We start from the raw sequence: 17,406 nt of genomic DNA on the forward strand, positions 1-17,406 counted from the left end.
GGGAGATAATTCACACATTTTGCCTTAGAACATGGTAAATATTCTTTAATATTACTAGCTATAATTTGATTCTTTGTTTCTTATTAGCTCACCAAGGCATATACTATTACTTTCCTTTTGTTTAGTTTGTCTTTTTTTCTTTTTAATTTATTTGACAGATAGAGTTATAGACAGTGAGAGAGAGAGAGAGAGAGAGACAGAAAGGTCTTCCTTCTGGTGGTTTACTCCCCAAATGGCCACTATGGCCGGTGCTGCGCTGATCAGAAGCCAGGAGCCAGGTGCTTCTTTCTGGTCTCTGGGCCATCCTCCACTGCCCTCCTGGGCTACAGCAGAGAGCTGGACTGGAAGTTGAGCAACCGGGACTAGAACCCGGTGCCCATATGGGATGCCGGCACCACACGCAGAGGATTAACCAAGTGAGCCACAGCACTGGCCCCCTTTTTTTTAGTTTGAAATTGAAACTCAGAGAAGTTCAAGTGACTTATTGCAGCTCATATAACTATTAAGTGTTAGAGTTGTGGCTCAGTCACCATTGTGATTGTATTGTTTGATTATTCTAGGTCTAGGTGCAGTGTGCAATTTTCATTTAAGAATATTTTAAATCAGTAAGAGGAAAGAATAGGAAATTAAATAAATTCTTCATAAACTGAATAAATTATCACTTTGGGCAGTATGTTGTGCATCTTAGAATTGATTATATGACTTCTTAAATGCTAGCGTTTTCTGAAGAGTTCCTTCTAAAATTGCAAGTGTGCTCATACCCTTTGACTGTAAATATTCTAATAATCAAGTATGAGAAAAAATACATGGGTACAGTGTTTAACATTGTCTAAAGTAGCCCCTAAAAATGTGAATTCTAGATAATATGACATAAATTCTAGAACATTCAGAAGAAAGTATACTATGAAGCCATAAAAATTATGGTTATAAAGGATATAATTACAGGAGAAAGTACTTCTAATATAATATTATGTAAAGGGATATAAACCACATTCAGAAATTATTATCCCAATTTTATATAGCATGAACACATACTACAAGTATATTAATAGAAAAGACTATGCCAGAATAGCGGCTGAGGTTTTTGTGTTAGGAGTACTGATAGTTTTTTCATCATGAAGGTAGTAGGTGCAGGTAGTGACCAGTGAGTCCCAATTTGAGACTCCACATCCCATATCAGAGTGCTGCTGCAGGTCCTGGCTACTCTGCTTCCCATCCCGCTTCCTGCTCAAGCATGCTGGAGGCAGTGGATGATGGCCCAGCTGCTTGGACTCCTGCCACCCATCTAGCAGACCTGATGGAGTTCTAGCTTTGGCCTAGTGCAGTACTTGGGTGATTCTGGCATTTGGGGAGTGAACCAGTGGATGGGAGCTTGCTTCCCCCAACCCTCTTTCAAGTACATGAAAATAAAAAATAAATTTTCTAAAAATAATGAAAATATATTACTCATTTCACAAGAAACTTGAAAGTTTAAAAGTTTTTGTTTAAATTTAGTGAGTACAGAAGATTGATTCAAAACTAAGATTTGCTATGGAATTTTGTTTAGGTTGAGAGCTGTATAAACGCTAGAGAGTATATATTATGACCTGTTTGTCACCTTCTAGAAGGATCTGCTTCATTCATGGAAGATTCTTAGGTTTCTGGATTTTATGTGCCCAAAATAAGCTATCAGAGTTGATGCTTCTGTGTTAGACCCCCACGCTCCATAGTAGCATCTAATTCTGTTACCGATTTTTGGGGAATGCCACCTGAGTTTCTGTAGAAAAGATGACAGTGAGAAGGACTTTTGTAATTATTAGCCATTTTACTATGCAGGATGTAGAAACAGTAAATTCACAAAGTTGATTAAAATTTTTTTAATGTAGGGCTATTGAGTGTGAGGATTATATGAACTTTGCTGTTACAACTAGAGTCTTTAGGTTTCACTGATCTGTTCCAACCTCTTGGACGTGTTAGGTTCCTTCCTTTTAGTAATAGAACCATTTCTCAGTGTCCTTAAGCCCCTAAGCTGTTATTCATAGTGATTCTGTGAATCTTACCCAAATTAAAGAACTTTACTTCCCTTATGTGAATAAAAAGTCTATGAGCAAAGCTTTCAATAAACTCAGAAAAACAGGACTTTTTCACTGGCTGACACTCAATAAGTTTAATCAACTGCAGTGTGCTTGGACTAATTTGTTCCAGCCATTCTGGAACAAGGAAGAATTATTGTGTATGCCCTTCTCTCTACTTAGAGATTTTAGCATTCTGAAACAGTGGTTCTTAACTTACTAAACAAACCATTTTTAAGAATAATGTGGACTGTTGATGCGAATGGAATGGGAGAGGGAGTGGGAGCGGGAGATGGGAGGGTTGCGGGGTGGGCGGGGAGTTATGGGGGTGGAAAAAGCCATTGTAATCCATAAGCTGTACTTTGGAAATTTATATTTATTAAATAAAAGTTAAAAAAAAGAATAATGTGGACTGTCTCCAGGGTCTGTAACATTTTAAAGATAGTTTAATTTCTTCATTAATGTGGACACCTATGGCCAAGAATGCTAGTTTTAGGGGTTCTGATTTTGTTTGTGTCTTGGGAATTCTTTTTTTAAAATTTTATATAGTTTTTATCCTTTTGTAAAGAATTCCCATTCTGTGTCTTCCTAGAAATTGTATTAATGGTTTATGTTACAGTATCCATTTTTCTTAATTTGGAGCTTTTAAACATTGACCAGAAATTCCAGTTTTCTTTTGAAAGAGTCAGTGAGATATTAAAATGCATTCAGGGTTAAATGTGAGGATTATGGAGTTGAAGTTCTGCATACATAGATAAAAATATGCCCTTTTGTTTGCAACAGAGACAAGTCAGTCAAAAAGGTTGACAAAGCAAAAGCAGGATTAACTAATTTAACTACCTTCCAATCTTGATTGGAACTTGGAATTCTTAAGGGTAATTTTATTTAAGATTAAGGAACAATTAGGATCTCTGATTTACTGACGCTGACATCAGGACTCTGAAAGGAATCTGAGATTGAGGGATGTATAAAGAATCTTGTGATCTTGGCATAAGAAAGCTAAAAGATGGTTAGATGAATTGAATATTATTACAATAACTAAGTCACTCAAAGAGAATTTCATTTTTTTAAAGGTTTATTTATTTATTTATTTGAAAGAGTTACACAGAGAGAGGAGAGACAGAAGGAAAGAGGGGGTGGTCTTCCATCCGTTGGTGTACTCCCTAATTGGCCACAACGGCCGGAGCTGCGCTGATCCGAAGCCAGGAGCCAAGAACTTCCTCTGGGTCTCCCACACGGGTGCAAGGGCCCAAGGACTTGGGCCATCTTCTTCTGCTTTCCCAGGCCATAGCAGCGAGCTGGATCAGAAGTGGAGCAGCCAGGACTAGAACCAGCACCCATATGGGATAGAGCTTCAGGCCAGGGCTTTAACCCGCTGTGCCACAGTGCTGACCCCGAGAATATAATTTATACTAATGAGGCCAGCGCTGCGGCTCAATAGGCTAATCCTCCACCTAGTGGCGCTGGCACACCGGGTTCTAGTCCCTGTCTGGGGTGCCGGATTCTGTCCCGGTTGCCCTCTTCCAGGCCAGTTCTCTGCTGTGGTCAGGGAGTGCAGTGGAGGATGGCCCAAGTGCTTGGGCCCTGCACCCCATGGGAGACCAGGAGAAGCACCTGGCTCCTGCCTTTGGATCAGCGCGCCAGCCGTGGTGGCCATTGGAGGGTGAACCAACGGCAAAGGAAGACCTTTCTCTCTGTCTCTCTCTCTCACTATCCACTCTGCCTGTCAAAAAAAAAAAAAAAAAAAAAAAAATTATACTAACGAGTTTACTCCTTTGCTCTAAATTTTATACTAAAGTTGCCTAAATGTAGAAGTTAAGCTTTTACTGTCTTGACGCCCCTAAACTCTGACTTTGTTTTGCCTGAATGTAGGTGAAAATCCATTCACTTCCATGCATGGATGATAGATTCTGTTTTAGATATAGAAATATTTATCAGTTGGATTCTTTCATTGCAAACAATTGAAGCTGAATGACTTAATTAAAAATGGAATTTATTGAAGGGTATTATGGCAACACATAGAATCCAAGGAATGCAGTAGTTGCATCAACCGGGAAGGAAAAATTAGGTCAACTTTGGTGCTCCCAGTAGTAAGACCAATGGTAATTCTTTTAAGAAAATGTCTCAAATTGACTAGGGCAAAGAATATTTATGTTAGTTTTTAAGCTAGATAATCTTTTCTTTTACATATTTATTTTGGTTTTGAGATTATTATGTTTATATGTAAATACTGCTTAAATTTGATAGTCTTATTATTTTATTCATGTGCGTATTTCTGCTGTCATCCTTGGCATAGACTTTTTCTTTGGTGCTCAATAGCATGGAATTAATGGTTTTAAAGAATTAGTTTCTGAAAGGCTAAGTTTTTATCTGTCTAACTCAGTGATTGCACAAGAAGGTTAGAAAACGTTTATGGTGCAGATAGAAGAATACTCCTGGAAGTTGCTGGAAAAAAGCACTTGGTGTTGACTGTATGCCGTAGACATCTTTTACCTTGATAGATAGTCTTAAATGAAGAGTCATTTTCTATTAACTTAGTATTTGGTGGTGGTGGTGGTAGGGATTGAGAACAAAAGGTCTGTCTTGCACAGACATGATGGAGGGCAAATGTGATGTGACACATCTGCTTTGTCTCTGTATTTTGGTTTGATTGACTGACTTAATATTTGCTTAAGTCAGAGCAAAGAGATCTCTGTGGCAGTGCTCTCTGAGTCATTCTTCACCAATTCTGGGTCTTTTTAATCTCACCCCCGTTTTTTTTCTTTTAATACTAATCTTATAATTGTTGGTATTTCTGAGATTTGTACTTACTTAGACTAGCTTTCTTTGAACTTGGCCTACTAATTATTGGATTCAAGACGTGTTAAACCCATTGTCTTAAGAATAAGGCTACTGAAACAAAATACCACAGACTAGGGGGCTTAAACTACAGAAACTTATATTCTCACAGTTCTGGAAGCTCAGAGTCCCTGATCAAGGTTGTAGCAGACTTCAAGATTTGTGTCCTTATGTGGCCTTTGCTTCGCGTGTGATGGAAGAAGGGGAAAGAAAGATGTCTTTGGTGCATCTTCCTCTATAAATTGTAGACACTAATCCTGTTGGATTAAGGCTCCAATAACCTTAAGGCTTCACTTAACCTTTATTGCCTTTTTTTTTTAAGATTTATTTTTCATTTATTTGAAAGGTAGTTATAGAGAGAGAGGTAGAGATAGTGAGAGAGAGGTCTTCCATCTGTTGGTTTACTTGCCAAATGGCTGCAGCAAGTGGGGTTGGGCCAGGGCAAAGCCAGGAGCCAGGAGCTTCTTTTCTGGTTCTTCCATGTGAGTGCAGGGGCCCAAGGACTTGGGTCATCCTCCGCTGCTCTCCCAGGCACATTAGCAGGGAGCTGGATCGGAAGCGCAGCAGGTAGGACTCAAACCAGCTCCTATGTAGGATGCCGGCACTCCAGACCAGAGCTTTAACCCGCTGCACCACAGCTCCAGCCCCTTATTACTTTTTTAAAGGCCTCACCTTTAAATACAGTTATTTTAGGGATTAGAGATTCAGCATATGAATTTGGGAGAGACACAATGCAGTTCTTTGAGGGGTGGGGATGTGTGGCCCATGGGTTGCGTAAGGCCACAGAATCATTTGGTCTGGCCCTATCAAGGCAACCACAGGGAGGACTCAAAATTCAGTAAATCTATTGCACACAAATTTTTTAGTTGATAATTTTGTATGGTCTGTGAATGATGTTATAAATATTCAAATGGGCCTTGGCAGAAAGAAGTTTCCCCTCTCCTTAGTCGTCACTTTCATATAGTTAATAGGTAGATTCTCTTTATTTTGTAGTAATAAATAAAGTGATTTTTCTATAAAACTTACTTGCTATTGAAGAGGGGAGAAGTCATGTCATTTTGGCCCTCTGCACCTGTTTCCTCATCTGTACAACATGGAATTTGAGCTACTTGGCTTCTGAACACTGAAATTCTGTGGCTCTGCAATTCACAGTTATGGATTTCTGATATTATTCAGCAGGTAGATTATAGGAAGCATCTTATGATGGAAGTTGAATTCTATAAATCAACATTCTACTAGCTTTCATCATTGAAATGATGTCATTCTAAATACCTATAGATTCTTTTATCGAAACTTTTCAACTAGCTATGTTGGACAGTGTTTTCCATGTACAGTGTAAAGGTTTGGAAGTAACTTGTTTATTTTTCTTCCCCCAGTTAATACCTTTCGTTTATTCAATATAATTTATTTATCCTTTATTAATTATTGTTTGACTGTTTCACTATAATGGAGTCAAACAGTACAGTAATTTTAGATAGGACTATGTGAGAATCCCTCTCATGCCCACATCTCTTTCAAAGGAGACATCATAAGTAGCAGTTTGATTTATGTATCCTTCCAGTCTTCTTTCTGTGAATGCATATATGTGTATTAATTTGTGCATATAATTTTTAATAAACAGGATCATGTAATATATATTGTTACTTAATTTTTTTCTTCAGTGTATGTCTTAGAAGCTTTTAATACATACCAGGATTTATGTCTATGATTTAAATTGACTATATAGTATTAAATAATATTATCATAATTTACTTAACCATTTCCTTCTGCTGGACATCAATTTGTTTTCTTTGTCACTGTTAAAAACATCACTGCAAATCCATGCATTTATGCAGAGATTCCTTTATATTTCCTACATTTAGGATTGAAATGACTGAAAATTTTGAAAGCTTCTGCCAAATTTGTCTTCCTAAAAAGCTTTACAGACTTACGTTTCATTCAACTGGGAATGAAAATGTTCACTTACCCTGACCATTGCCAAATGATGTTGTGATTTTAAAATCGCTCCCAGGCTAATGGTTAATTTTTTTTTTTCAGTTTTAAAAGTTGTATTAAAATGGCATCTGGGATATTAAGCATCTTTTTGTTTGCTATCTACTTGTATTTCTCCATGAATTTCTCTAATTTGCCCATTTTTCTTGTGGAATTAAATAGCTTTGTTGATTTTCTTGAGCTCTTTATAGATTCTAGATATTAATCCTTTATCAATTGCATGATTTGGAAATATTTTCTAAAGAGCTCAAGAAACTCAATAACAAAACAAATAGTCCAGTTAAGAAAAGGACTTGAACAGGCATTTTTCAAAAGATGAAATTCAGATGGCCAACAGACACATGAAAAAATGCTTAGGATCACTAGACTTCAGGGAAATTCAAATAAAGACCACAGTAGGGATTTACCTTACCCCAGTTAGAATGGCTATCATACAGAAATCAAAAAACAGTAAAAGCTGGTGAGGATGTGAGGAAAAGGTACCCTGATCCACTTGTTGGTGGGAATGTAAACTAGAACAGCCATTGTGGAGGACAGTATGGGATTCCTCAGAAAGCTGAAAATAGATCTATCATACGTGACCCTGACATCCTGAAATCAGCACATGAAGGAGTGATCTGTACCCCCATGTTTATTGCAGCTCAATTCACAATAGCTAAGACATGGAATCAACCCAGGTGCTCATCAACCAGTGACTGGGTAAAGAACAAATGGTGTAGATACACTATGGAATATTGTATTGTATTGAGCTGTAAAAAAGAATGAAATCCTGTCTTTTACAACAAAATGAATATAACTGGAAACCATTCTACTTTGTAAAATAAGCCAGTCCCAAAAAGACAAAATATAATGTTTTCCCTGTTCTGTGGTAGCTAATGGAATATAAAAAAATGTGATGTATATGAGTAAAATTACCATTTTGAGAATTGATTATTGTTTACAGTCCATGTCTCTACTGTTGAGGAGCAGTGTTTTTATTCCTACTATTTGTTGAATTCTTTACTTAGTAGAGGATTAAGTTTAGGATTATAAAATAAACTGAAATTATGTGGTTGTAAAAATTAAAAGAAAGGATAAGAAAGGAAAGAGGAGGGAGGGTAGGAGTGTGGGCTGCAGGGAGGCTAGGGTGGGAAATATCCCCGTGCTCCTAAACCTGTATACTTGAAGTGCATGAAATGTGTTCACCTTGTGTAAATTAAAAGAATCTTTTAGTATTGATTTGTAAGATTTTTCAAAAATGTGCTTTGCATGTAAATTTCTCTCTTTTTTTAAAAGATTTATTTATTTGTTTGAAAGAGTTCCAGTGTTGAGGAAGATAGAGCGAATGAGTGAACATTTGGACCATCTTCACTTTTCTTTTAAATGTTACATATATGTATTTTCCCTATCTTCTGCTTCTCTTTTTGACTTTGCTTATTGTATATTATGGAATGGAGATTTTTCATTTTGTGAAAATGTAAATCATTATCTTAATGGAATGAGTGGTTGGCGCCACGGCTCAATAGGCTAATCCTCCGCCTGCAGTGCTGGCACCCCGGGTTCTAGTCCTGGTCTGGGCGCTGGATTCTGTCCTGGTTGCTCCTCTTCCAGTCCAGCTCTCTGCTGTGGCCCGGGAGGGCAGTGGAGGATGGTCCAAGTCCTTGGGTCCTGGCTCCTGGCTTCGGATCAGCGCAGTACACTGGCTGCAGCGTGCCGGCCGCAGCGGCAGGAAGATCTTTCTCTCTGTCTCTCTCTCTCTCACTGTCCACTCTGCCTGTCAAGAAAAAAAAATGGGATGAGTGTTCTCTATAGCATTTAAGAATGGGTTCCCCGTGTAGAGTTATTTACATTTTTGGTACTTTATAATATTTCTTTAACTCCATTTTAGAATAAATGATGATCAGTTGATCCATCCCTTTGTGTTGTGCAGTCCATTCCTTTCTTCACTGATTGAAAGCCTCTTTGTTTTAGTCTGAACTTCCCTAAATAATATAAGCAAATCTGTGGGTGCTTCTGGACTGTATTCTGTTCATTTTGTTGTGGTTTTCTAATTTTACCAGTTGTGAGCTTCTGCTTGTAGCAATTTTTCATGTCTTGAAATCAGAGAGGACAAGAATGTTGTCCTTCATCTAGTTTCTTTTGCAGCTATTTGCTGTTTTTATTTATGGCTTTTCCCCTCTTTCTCTCTGTGAGCTATTATTTCTTAGTATTGCTCTAACCTTACTCTGTCCTCTTCTGATTGTTGCTGTTAAGTTACATGTGAACTAGGAAACAGATAATAGGCTGCTGGTATTTTAGATAAGCCAGTCCCTAAACCGAGGAAATGATGAATTCGTAAGAGAGTTGTTCATGGCGGAATGTTCATGCCTTAATACATAAAATTTATTACATGTTTCAGTATCTCAGAGGCCTGAAGTTTTTATGTTTCTAAGTTTTTGGCAATATTTTATATAGTCAGTGTTGCTGAATGTGTAATGTCTGTATAGACATTCATGTATGCTAAAAATTATTTTAAGAGCAGAAACTATATTTAAATCACTTTATGGAACAACTTCATTTCTATCACTTTATCTTAATGAAAGTTGTCTGTAATAGGAAAGCAAAGAAAATATGACCAAGTCCATGCATTGCCTTGGGATTTTCTTTATTAACAATAGAGAATAAAATAAAAATACAAAAAGTAGATAGTTAAGGAGAATAAGCTTATTTTAAATCGACTGTAGGTAGATTCTGTTATGAGAGTAACATCTGTTACCATAGAGTTTGCTTTAGTGCATGATCAGCTGTGAAAAAAAAAAGGCTGGGACCTATTTTGTGCTTTTTAAAAGTAAGTATTAGTAGCTTTGAGCAGCTACAGCCTTTATTGTAACCTTACATGTGGAACTTAAAGTGGCCTTCTCTTTTTTACTGTAAAATTTATAGAATATCCTGCATCATGTGCTCAGGTAGAAAGCATGTAAGATAGAGAAGTAGGTATTTATAAAAATAAATTTTTTACAGTTTTTTGTTACATTTGTGTTAATCAAGTAAAATGAAGATGTGACATGCTTTTTAGAACTTTAAGATTTTGTCTTTCTTTAAAATATTGCTGGTACTATGAATATGTACATGTGTGATTGCATATTATTTAGGGAAATAATATTTTCCTTTCCTAAGGTGGATTATATAAGGGCTTCATGGATTGATTGCACTAAGATTTGGCATATCTGGGAGACAGAAAGGAACCTATACTTTTCTATACATTTCAAGCTTAGAGTGACACAGAGAACCAGAAGTGGAATAGTTGTCTATTATTGTTAGCATTTAGAGAGTTTATTCAGATCTCACTTGAGCAAGAAACATATCACTTTTAGTCTGGAATTTCTGTCTAGACTGGGATTTCTGTCTGGACTGAGATTCAGTAAATTGGTATATTATGTGTCAGCACCCACAAATAGATCCAGCCTACAGAAATATATATTGATTGGCCCACATCATGTTTTTAAGATATCCAGATTTAAGGCTTCTCCTAAAAAACTGGATGATTTGACAGGTGTAGCCCCATAGCACTCCATTGGTAGCAACTAGACAGATACATGCTTCTGGTTTGCCAGCGTCCATACCACTCTTTACCCTGATGTTTTATGAGTTGCCATTTATCACTACACATGTGTAGTTATCAGCTTAGCTCATTTATGTTACCTTCCCAGTTTCTGAAAGTTTGGAACGTTTAATTTACAGTCTTCAGTAGACACTGCTTTCTTTGTGTCTGCTGTAGCTAAAGCACAAATAAGTAGGTAACAGTCTAACATAGGACAAAATAAATTCTTTTTTTTTCTGTAAGCATACTATATATTCATGTCTTTATAGTTTGCTCTTGCAAACTCCTTCCTGGTAACCACATGGCTAGAAGAGCCCCAAATACTGGATCCTCCATAGGCTCCCAGGTGTGTTAGCAGGAAGCTGCATCAGAAGTGGAGCAGCCAGAGTTTGAACTTGTGCTCCAACTGCTGCACAACACTGACCCCGTATTTTTTTTTCTTGTAACAGTTAGTCTACTCCTTGCTGAGTGATGCCTGCTCAGCTCAGCTTCCAGCACCTGGGCTTTTCCTTGATTACCGCTGTCTGTAATGTTTTTATTCATTCCAAGTTTTAGAAGAATTTCTCTGACACTTAGATCTATTATAGTAAGAGATTTATGGTTAAATTCAATTAAAGAAAGGTTGTGTTCTTTGAAGTGGCATTTGATTAACCGTTTCTTAATGGGTCACAGTTTGTTTTTTAGAAAAATATATATATATAGTTGTCGAAGACTAAGAACTGAATAACTTTAATACTTATTTATTTAATTTATTTGAAACACAGGAAGAGGGAGAATAGAGATCTTCCCTCCATTGGTTCACTGCCAAATGCCTGCAACAGCCGAGGTTGGGCCAGGCCAAAGCCTAGAACCCAGAATTCAGTCTGAGTCTCAACGTGGGTGGCAGGGGCCTAAGTCCTTGGGCTATCCCCTGCTTCCTCCCAGGGTGCACATTATTAAAAAGAAACTCAGATCTGGAGCAGAGCCTGGACTCAAATCCAAGCACTCTAACCATGGTTGTGGGCATCCAAGGACATTTTAATGCACTGTGCCACAATGTCCACTTCAGTAACTAATTTTTATTCCCTTAATTTTTTCCATCTGCCTTTGGACATTGAATTTAAATATTGTTTTCCTTGCTTTTTAGTTACAGATGAAGACACGGTAAAGAGGTATTTTGCCAAGTTTGAAGAAAAGTTTTTCCAAACCTGTGAAAAGGAACTTGCCAAAATCAACACATTTTATTCAGGTAAGTGGCCACAAGAAATGATTTCTGCTGCTAGGGAAGGAGAAATTGTTCCATGTGCCTGTTTAAACTTCTGATCAGCATTTTTAGGTTGAGGCTTCTTTTCCTACTTTTCCTACCCCTATTGCTCTTAAGGGCTGTTTTGTCATGGGAGCACATATGGCACCTAAAGGGTCAGATATCTGATTTTATCACTGCATCTAGTGCTGAATTACTGAGGTTTAGTTTATCCATTACATGATTTTTATACCTTTCAGTTGCCAGGAATGCTCATATCTGTCTCTAGAGCACTGTTCTATAGAGTGAGAACTACAGGAGGCCACTGGAGTCTGCAAAGAAAATATCAGAACTTCTATTGTTCTGTCTAGCTTTTCTTTTTAAAAGATTTTTTTTAAGATTTATTTATTTATTTGAAAGTCATTTACAGAGAGAGAGAGAGAGAGAGAAAGAGGTCATCGATCTGCTGGTTCACTCCCCAGTTGGTTGCAACAGCCAGAGCTGTGCCAATCCGAAGCCAGGAGCCAGGAGCCAGGAGCCAGGAGCTTCTTCCAGATTTCCCACGCTGGTGCAGGGACCCAAGGACTTGGACCATCTTCTACTGCTTTCCCAGGCCATAGCAGAGAGCTGGATTGGAAGTGGAGCAGCCGGGACTAGAACCGGTGCCCATATGGGATGCTGGTGCCGCAGGCGGAGGCTTTACGCACTATGCCACAGCGCCAGCCCAAGATTTATTTATTTATTTGGAGGCAGAGTTAGAGAGAGGCAGAAGTAGAGAAAGAAAGAGAGAGGGGGTGAGGTGGGGGGGTGGGGGGGGAGGTTGGTCTTCCATCTGCTGGTAAACTCCCCAAATGGCCGCAATGGCTGGAGCTGCGCCAATCTGGAGCCAGGAGCTTCTGGGTCTCCCACGTGGGTGCAGGGGCCCAAAGGACTCCAGCCATCCTCCACTGCTTTCCCAGGCCATAGCAGAGAGCTGGATCGGATGTCGAGCGAACTGGTGCCCATGTGAGATGCTGGCACTGCAGGCAGCAGCTTTACCTGCTGTGCAACAGCTCCGGCCCCATGTCTCGCCCTTTTAAAAGGTTTCTTTTCTTTTTTTTTAAAGTCACACTGTTTATAACATTGATTACTAAAACAGTGCCCTCTTATGGAAAATTTTGTGAACTGTGCTCTAGAGTACTGCATTTGGCATCCTGTATTCAATGACACCTAGCTGATAATCAGAGAGTTTCATGACTATAGAATGAGAACAAAGTGAGTTAGATTCAGGGAAACATTACATCTGACTCTGCAAACCCCTTCCACTATCCTTATTATGCTGTTGAATTTACAACCTAATACCTAGAGCACTTATTGGATGCGATATATTTATTTTGTAGTGTAATGGATTCAAAAAATTCATAATTGTATTTAATAGCAAAAATGAAGTAATATTATTTTTCTTGTATTTAGTATGCATATATTCCAGTTATTAGCATGCTATTAAATCTAAGGAGAATTTAATTTTCTTTTGTATCAACCATGATTGTAAAGAATATACCCTCATCTCTTGACAAAGACTTGGAAATGGCATACTCTTAGTACCATAGTCATAACCAAATACTGGAATGAGTTAGTCTAAGGATGAAAATTTTATTACTTTGCTAGTTTTTTTTTTTCCAAAGGATGATGGTTTCCCTAGCTTTCTACAACTTCTGAAAGGGGCTCATTAAGGTGTTCTTTCTTAGGGGTGTGTTGGAAGATGGGAGGTGGGAGATGCAGAGTGGTAAGAAGAGTAAACAGAAACTGCCAGGAACCTAACAGATGCTGAATCCAGCATTTTCTTAGCAACTATCAATCTTCCAAATCAGTATTTCAGCATATTTCTACAAATGTGGGTCATCTGCTAAGCCTCCAGAGTTTACAGAGCGTTTGTCCTCTGCCACTTGTACTTGGTGCATCTCCTAACCTGGTTGCTCACTGAGAACTCAGACTCTGGCTCCCAAGCTAAATCTCCGCCTTCATTTTTATATAGCCCTGGTTGACTTCATTTTCTGTGTGGACAATCTGTTTCAGTTTCATTTCCTCTCTACTTTTGCCACGTACTTGCTCCCCTCTAAAGTAATAAACCCTGGTGTTGACGTTAAGCTTTTTACAGTCCTCCATGTTCATGTCTGTTTTCCGGTCTCACAGAGCTCAGTCTCCTTAACTCTGCTTTGATTCCAGTGGATAGTGTCCTTCCAGAGTTAATTTCTTCTCTTCAATCATTTTAACCATTCTATCTCCTGTGCTTTTAATTCCTTCTCCTTCATTGCCTTATCTTGAAATTGCCAAGCAAACTCCCACCATTCTAGACTTTACCTTTTTTATGTCTACCCCCAGGACTCCTTAGGACACTAGCAGAACAGATTGAAACCATTATAAATTTGATTAGTGTACTCTTCTTTTTTTTTTTTTTAAGATTTATTTATTTATTTATTTATTTAAAAGTCAGAGTTACACAGAGAGAGGAGAGGCAGAGAGAGAGAGAGAGAGAGAGGTCTTCCATCGATGGTTCACTCCCCAGTTGGCTGCAACGGCCACAGCTGCGCTGATCTGAAGTCAGGAGCCTCCTCCTGGTCTCCCACATGGGTGCAGAGGACCAAAGACTTGGGCCATCTTCCACTGCTTTCCCAGGCTACAGCAGAGAGCTGGATCAGAAGAGGAGCAGCCCGGTCTTGAACATGTGCCCATATGGAATGCTGGCACTTCAGGCCAGGGCATTAACCCGCCACAGCACAGGCCCTTCATTAGTGTATTCTTAACTGTGTCCTCAGAGCTATCTGTTCGTCCTAATGAGTGTCCTTTTCTATGCTCCAAAGTGCTTCCTCTAAATATTGTGTACCATCCTGAATTCTCCATTCCTGCTGTCTTCAACGTGGTCATTATACCTACTACTTTACAAATAAAAATAAAAGCCATCAACTCCTGGTTTTTTTTTTTTTTTTTTTGTTTTGTTTTGGTTTTGTTTTTTTGTTGTTGGTTTTTTTTTTTTTTTTTTTTTTGACAGGCAGTTAGACAGTGAGAGAGACAGACAGAGAGAAAGGTCTTCCTTCCGTTGGTTCACCCCCCAAATGGCTGCTATGGCCGGTGCTGTGCTGAACCAAAGTCAGGAGCCAGGTGCTTCTCCTGGTCTCCCATGCAGGTACAGGGCCCACGCACTTGGGCCATCCTCCACTGTCCTCCTGGGCCACAGCAGAGAGCTGGACTGGAAGAGGAGCAACTGGGACAGAACCTGCGCCCCAACTGGGACTAGAACCCGGGGTGCTGGCGCCGCAGGCGGAGGATTAGCCAACGGAAAAATATACAGGAGATGTTATCAGATGGAGCCCCTTGCTCACACATACCGGATTAGTTACAAAAACACTAGATTGACTTTCTGAGAGAGAGCATTTATTTTTACTACAGTCCAATAGGAGAAAGAGACAGGTCGTGTCAAGACCCAGATCAGTCTCCCCTTTACAGAGAGAGGATTGGGAATTTATGGAGTTAGGGTAATTGGGGCAGAACTGGGTGAAACAAAGCAACAGAGCATGATAGGTGGAAAGGAAAGGGGTGGGAAATGTCCTTCGAGCACGAGCATGTACCTTGACAAATCATGTCTTTATGTGTATATAGATGTTCAAAGGTGGCTGTAGAAACATCATCAGAGCTGTGTCAGTTAGCATTCTAATGGACCACATGGTAACTGTGTGGTCAGTCTGAGCTGATTGGTGCAGGTTCCAGTTACAGGGCTGGTGGGAGCCTGTTCTGTCCAGTTTTCAGGGACCCTGAAAAGAGGACTCTGCAGTTTTTTTTTTTTCCCTTTTTTTTTTTTTTTCAGAAACAACTATGGATGATATTACAAGTTAGTATGCAACAGGTAGCAAATAACTATTATGGGCTGTTAATATGTTAGGCAGGCACTGGAAGCTTGCTATTAAGCAAGGTGCCTGCGTGCACAGGAGGGTGTCTTTTGTTGTCCAAGGACAAAGGTTTCCATGAAAAGGAAGTAGAAAGATAAAAGAGGACCTAGCAGTGTAGACAGAGAAGGCAACCGTGAGACGGAAGAGGCTGCGATTAAGAGGGCATTTGAGATGGAAGGAACGTTTAGACTGAGAAAGCCTTTGACCGAAGATTATAGATGAAAATACATAAAATCAAGTTTATTAGTATTTTCCTTTTGTTTAAATTTTTTGTATAATAAATTGTATATATCTATGGGCTACAGTGTGATATTTCAGTACATGTATTTCATGGGTACCAATCAACCAAAACATTTCCCCTTGTTTGACATTTTAATAGGAGGTTTGGAACTTCTTATATTTGTTGATATGTCTTCTGGATTATTATGAATTCCACTCTCCTCACTCTGCTGTGTAATGCTAGAAATGTATTTCTTGGATCTAACTCTGATTTGGTAGCCATTATCTAAACTCCTTCTGTCTTCCCCATCTCTTGCAACCTGTAGTAATCACCATTCTGTGTTTAGGTTGAGTCGTTCTTTTAGTTCCCACATTTGAGGGAGAATATACTATATTTGTCTTTCTGTGAATGGCTTATTTCACCTAACATGATATCCTCTCGATCTATCCATTTTGCTACAGATGACAGTATTTCTTTTTTTTTTTTATGGCTGAACAACATTCCATTGTGTATATAAACCATATTTTCTTTTTGTTTATCCAATGATGGACACCTTGGTTGATTTCCATATTTTGGCTATTTTGAAAAGTGCTATTGAATTTTGGCTAATCTTGCTATTTGGAATAAACTTGGTGGAATGGATATGTCTTCGATTCCATGTCTTTTGGATATATACCTAGTATTGGGATTGCTGGATCATATGGTAGCTTTACTTCTAGTTTTTAAAGAAATTTTCATACTATTTTCCATCATAGCCTGTACTAATTTACATTCCCACCAACAGTGTATGTGAGTTCCTGTTTGTCCACATAGCATTTGTCACTCTGTGTCCATTTTCTAATAACTATTTTAACGGGATATAGTATTATCTCATTGTGGTTTTGATTTGCAGTTACCTGGTGGCTGGTGATAGTGAGCATTTTTTTTTTTTTTTTTTTTTGACAGGCAGAGTGGATAGTGAGAGAGAGAGACAGAGAAAAAGGTCTTCCTTTTGCCGTTGGTTCACCCTCCAATGGCCGCCGTGGCCGGCATGCTGCGGCCAGCGCACCACGCTGATCTGAACGCAGGAGCCAGGTGCTTCTCCTGGTCTCCCATGGGGTGCAGGGCCCAAGCACTTGGGCCATCCTCCACTGCCTTCCCGGGACACAGCAGAGAGCTGGCCTGGAAGAGGGGCAGCCGGGAAAGAATCCGGCGCCCCAACCGGGACTAGAACCCAGTGTGCCGGTGCCGCTAGGTGGAGGATCAGCCTATTGAGCCGCGGCGCCGGCCGATAGTGAGCATTTTTAAATATATTCGTTGTCTATTTATATTTCTCTTTTTGAGAACTGTCTATTCAGGTCCTTTCTCAATTTCTTAACTAGAATTTTAAATTATTATTCTGGATATTAATACTTTGTCAGACAAGTGGCTTGCAACTATTTTCTCTGTTGTACAGGAACTGCTGAGTTTGACATAATCCCTTTTGTATAATTGTGTTGTGGTTTTCTGTGCTTTTGGGGTCTTATCCAAAAAATTATTGTCTGCACCAGTGTCTTGAAGTGTTTTTCCTGTGTTTTCGTGTAGCAGTTTCATAGTTTTAGGTCTTTAATGTAGGTTCTTGA

General features: G+C 39.0%; 1 protein-coding gene across 1 annotated transcript in view; it reads left to right on the forward strand.

The window, feature by feature from the left end:
* XPR1 (xenotropic and polytropic retrovirus receptor 1) overlaps positions 1-17,406 on the forward strand; it is a 227,427-nt gene that overhangs the window by 101,700 nt on the left and 108,321 nt on the right. The window contains exon 3 of the mRNA XM_051857042.2: positions 11,567-11,668. Coding sequence (XP_051713002.2) covers positions 11,567-11,668 — 102 coding nt within the window. The remainder of the gene's footprint in view (positions 1-11,566; positions 11,669-17,406) is intronic.

Source organism: Oryctolagus cuniculus, chromosome 7 (assembly GCF_964237555.1).
Source record: "Oryctolagus cuniculus chromosome 7, mOryCun1.1, whole genome shotgun sequence".
Lineage (NCBI taxonomy): Eukaryota > Metazoa > Chordata > Mammalia > Lagomorpha > Leporidae > Oryctolagus > Oryctolagus cuniculus.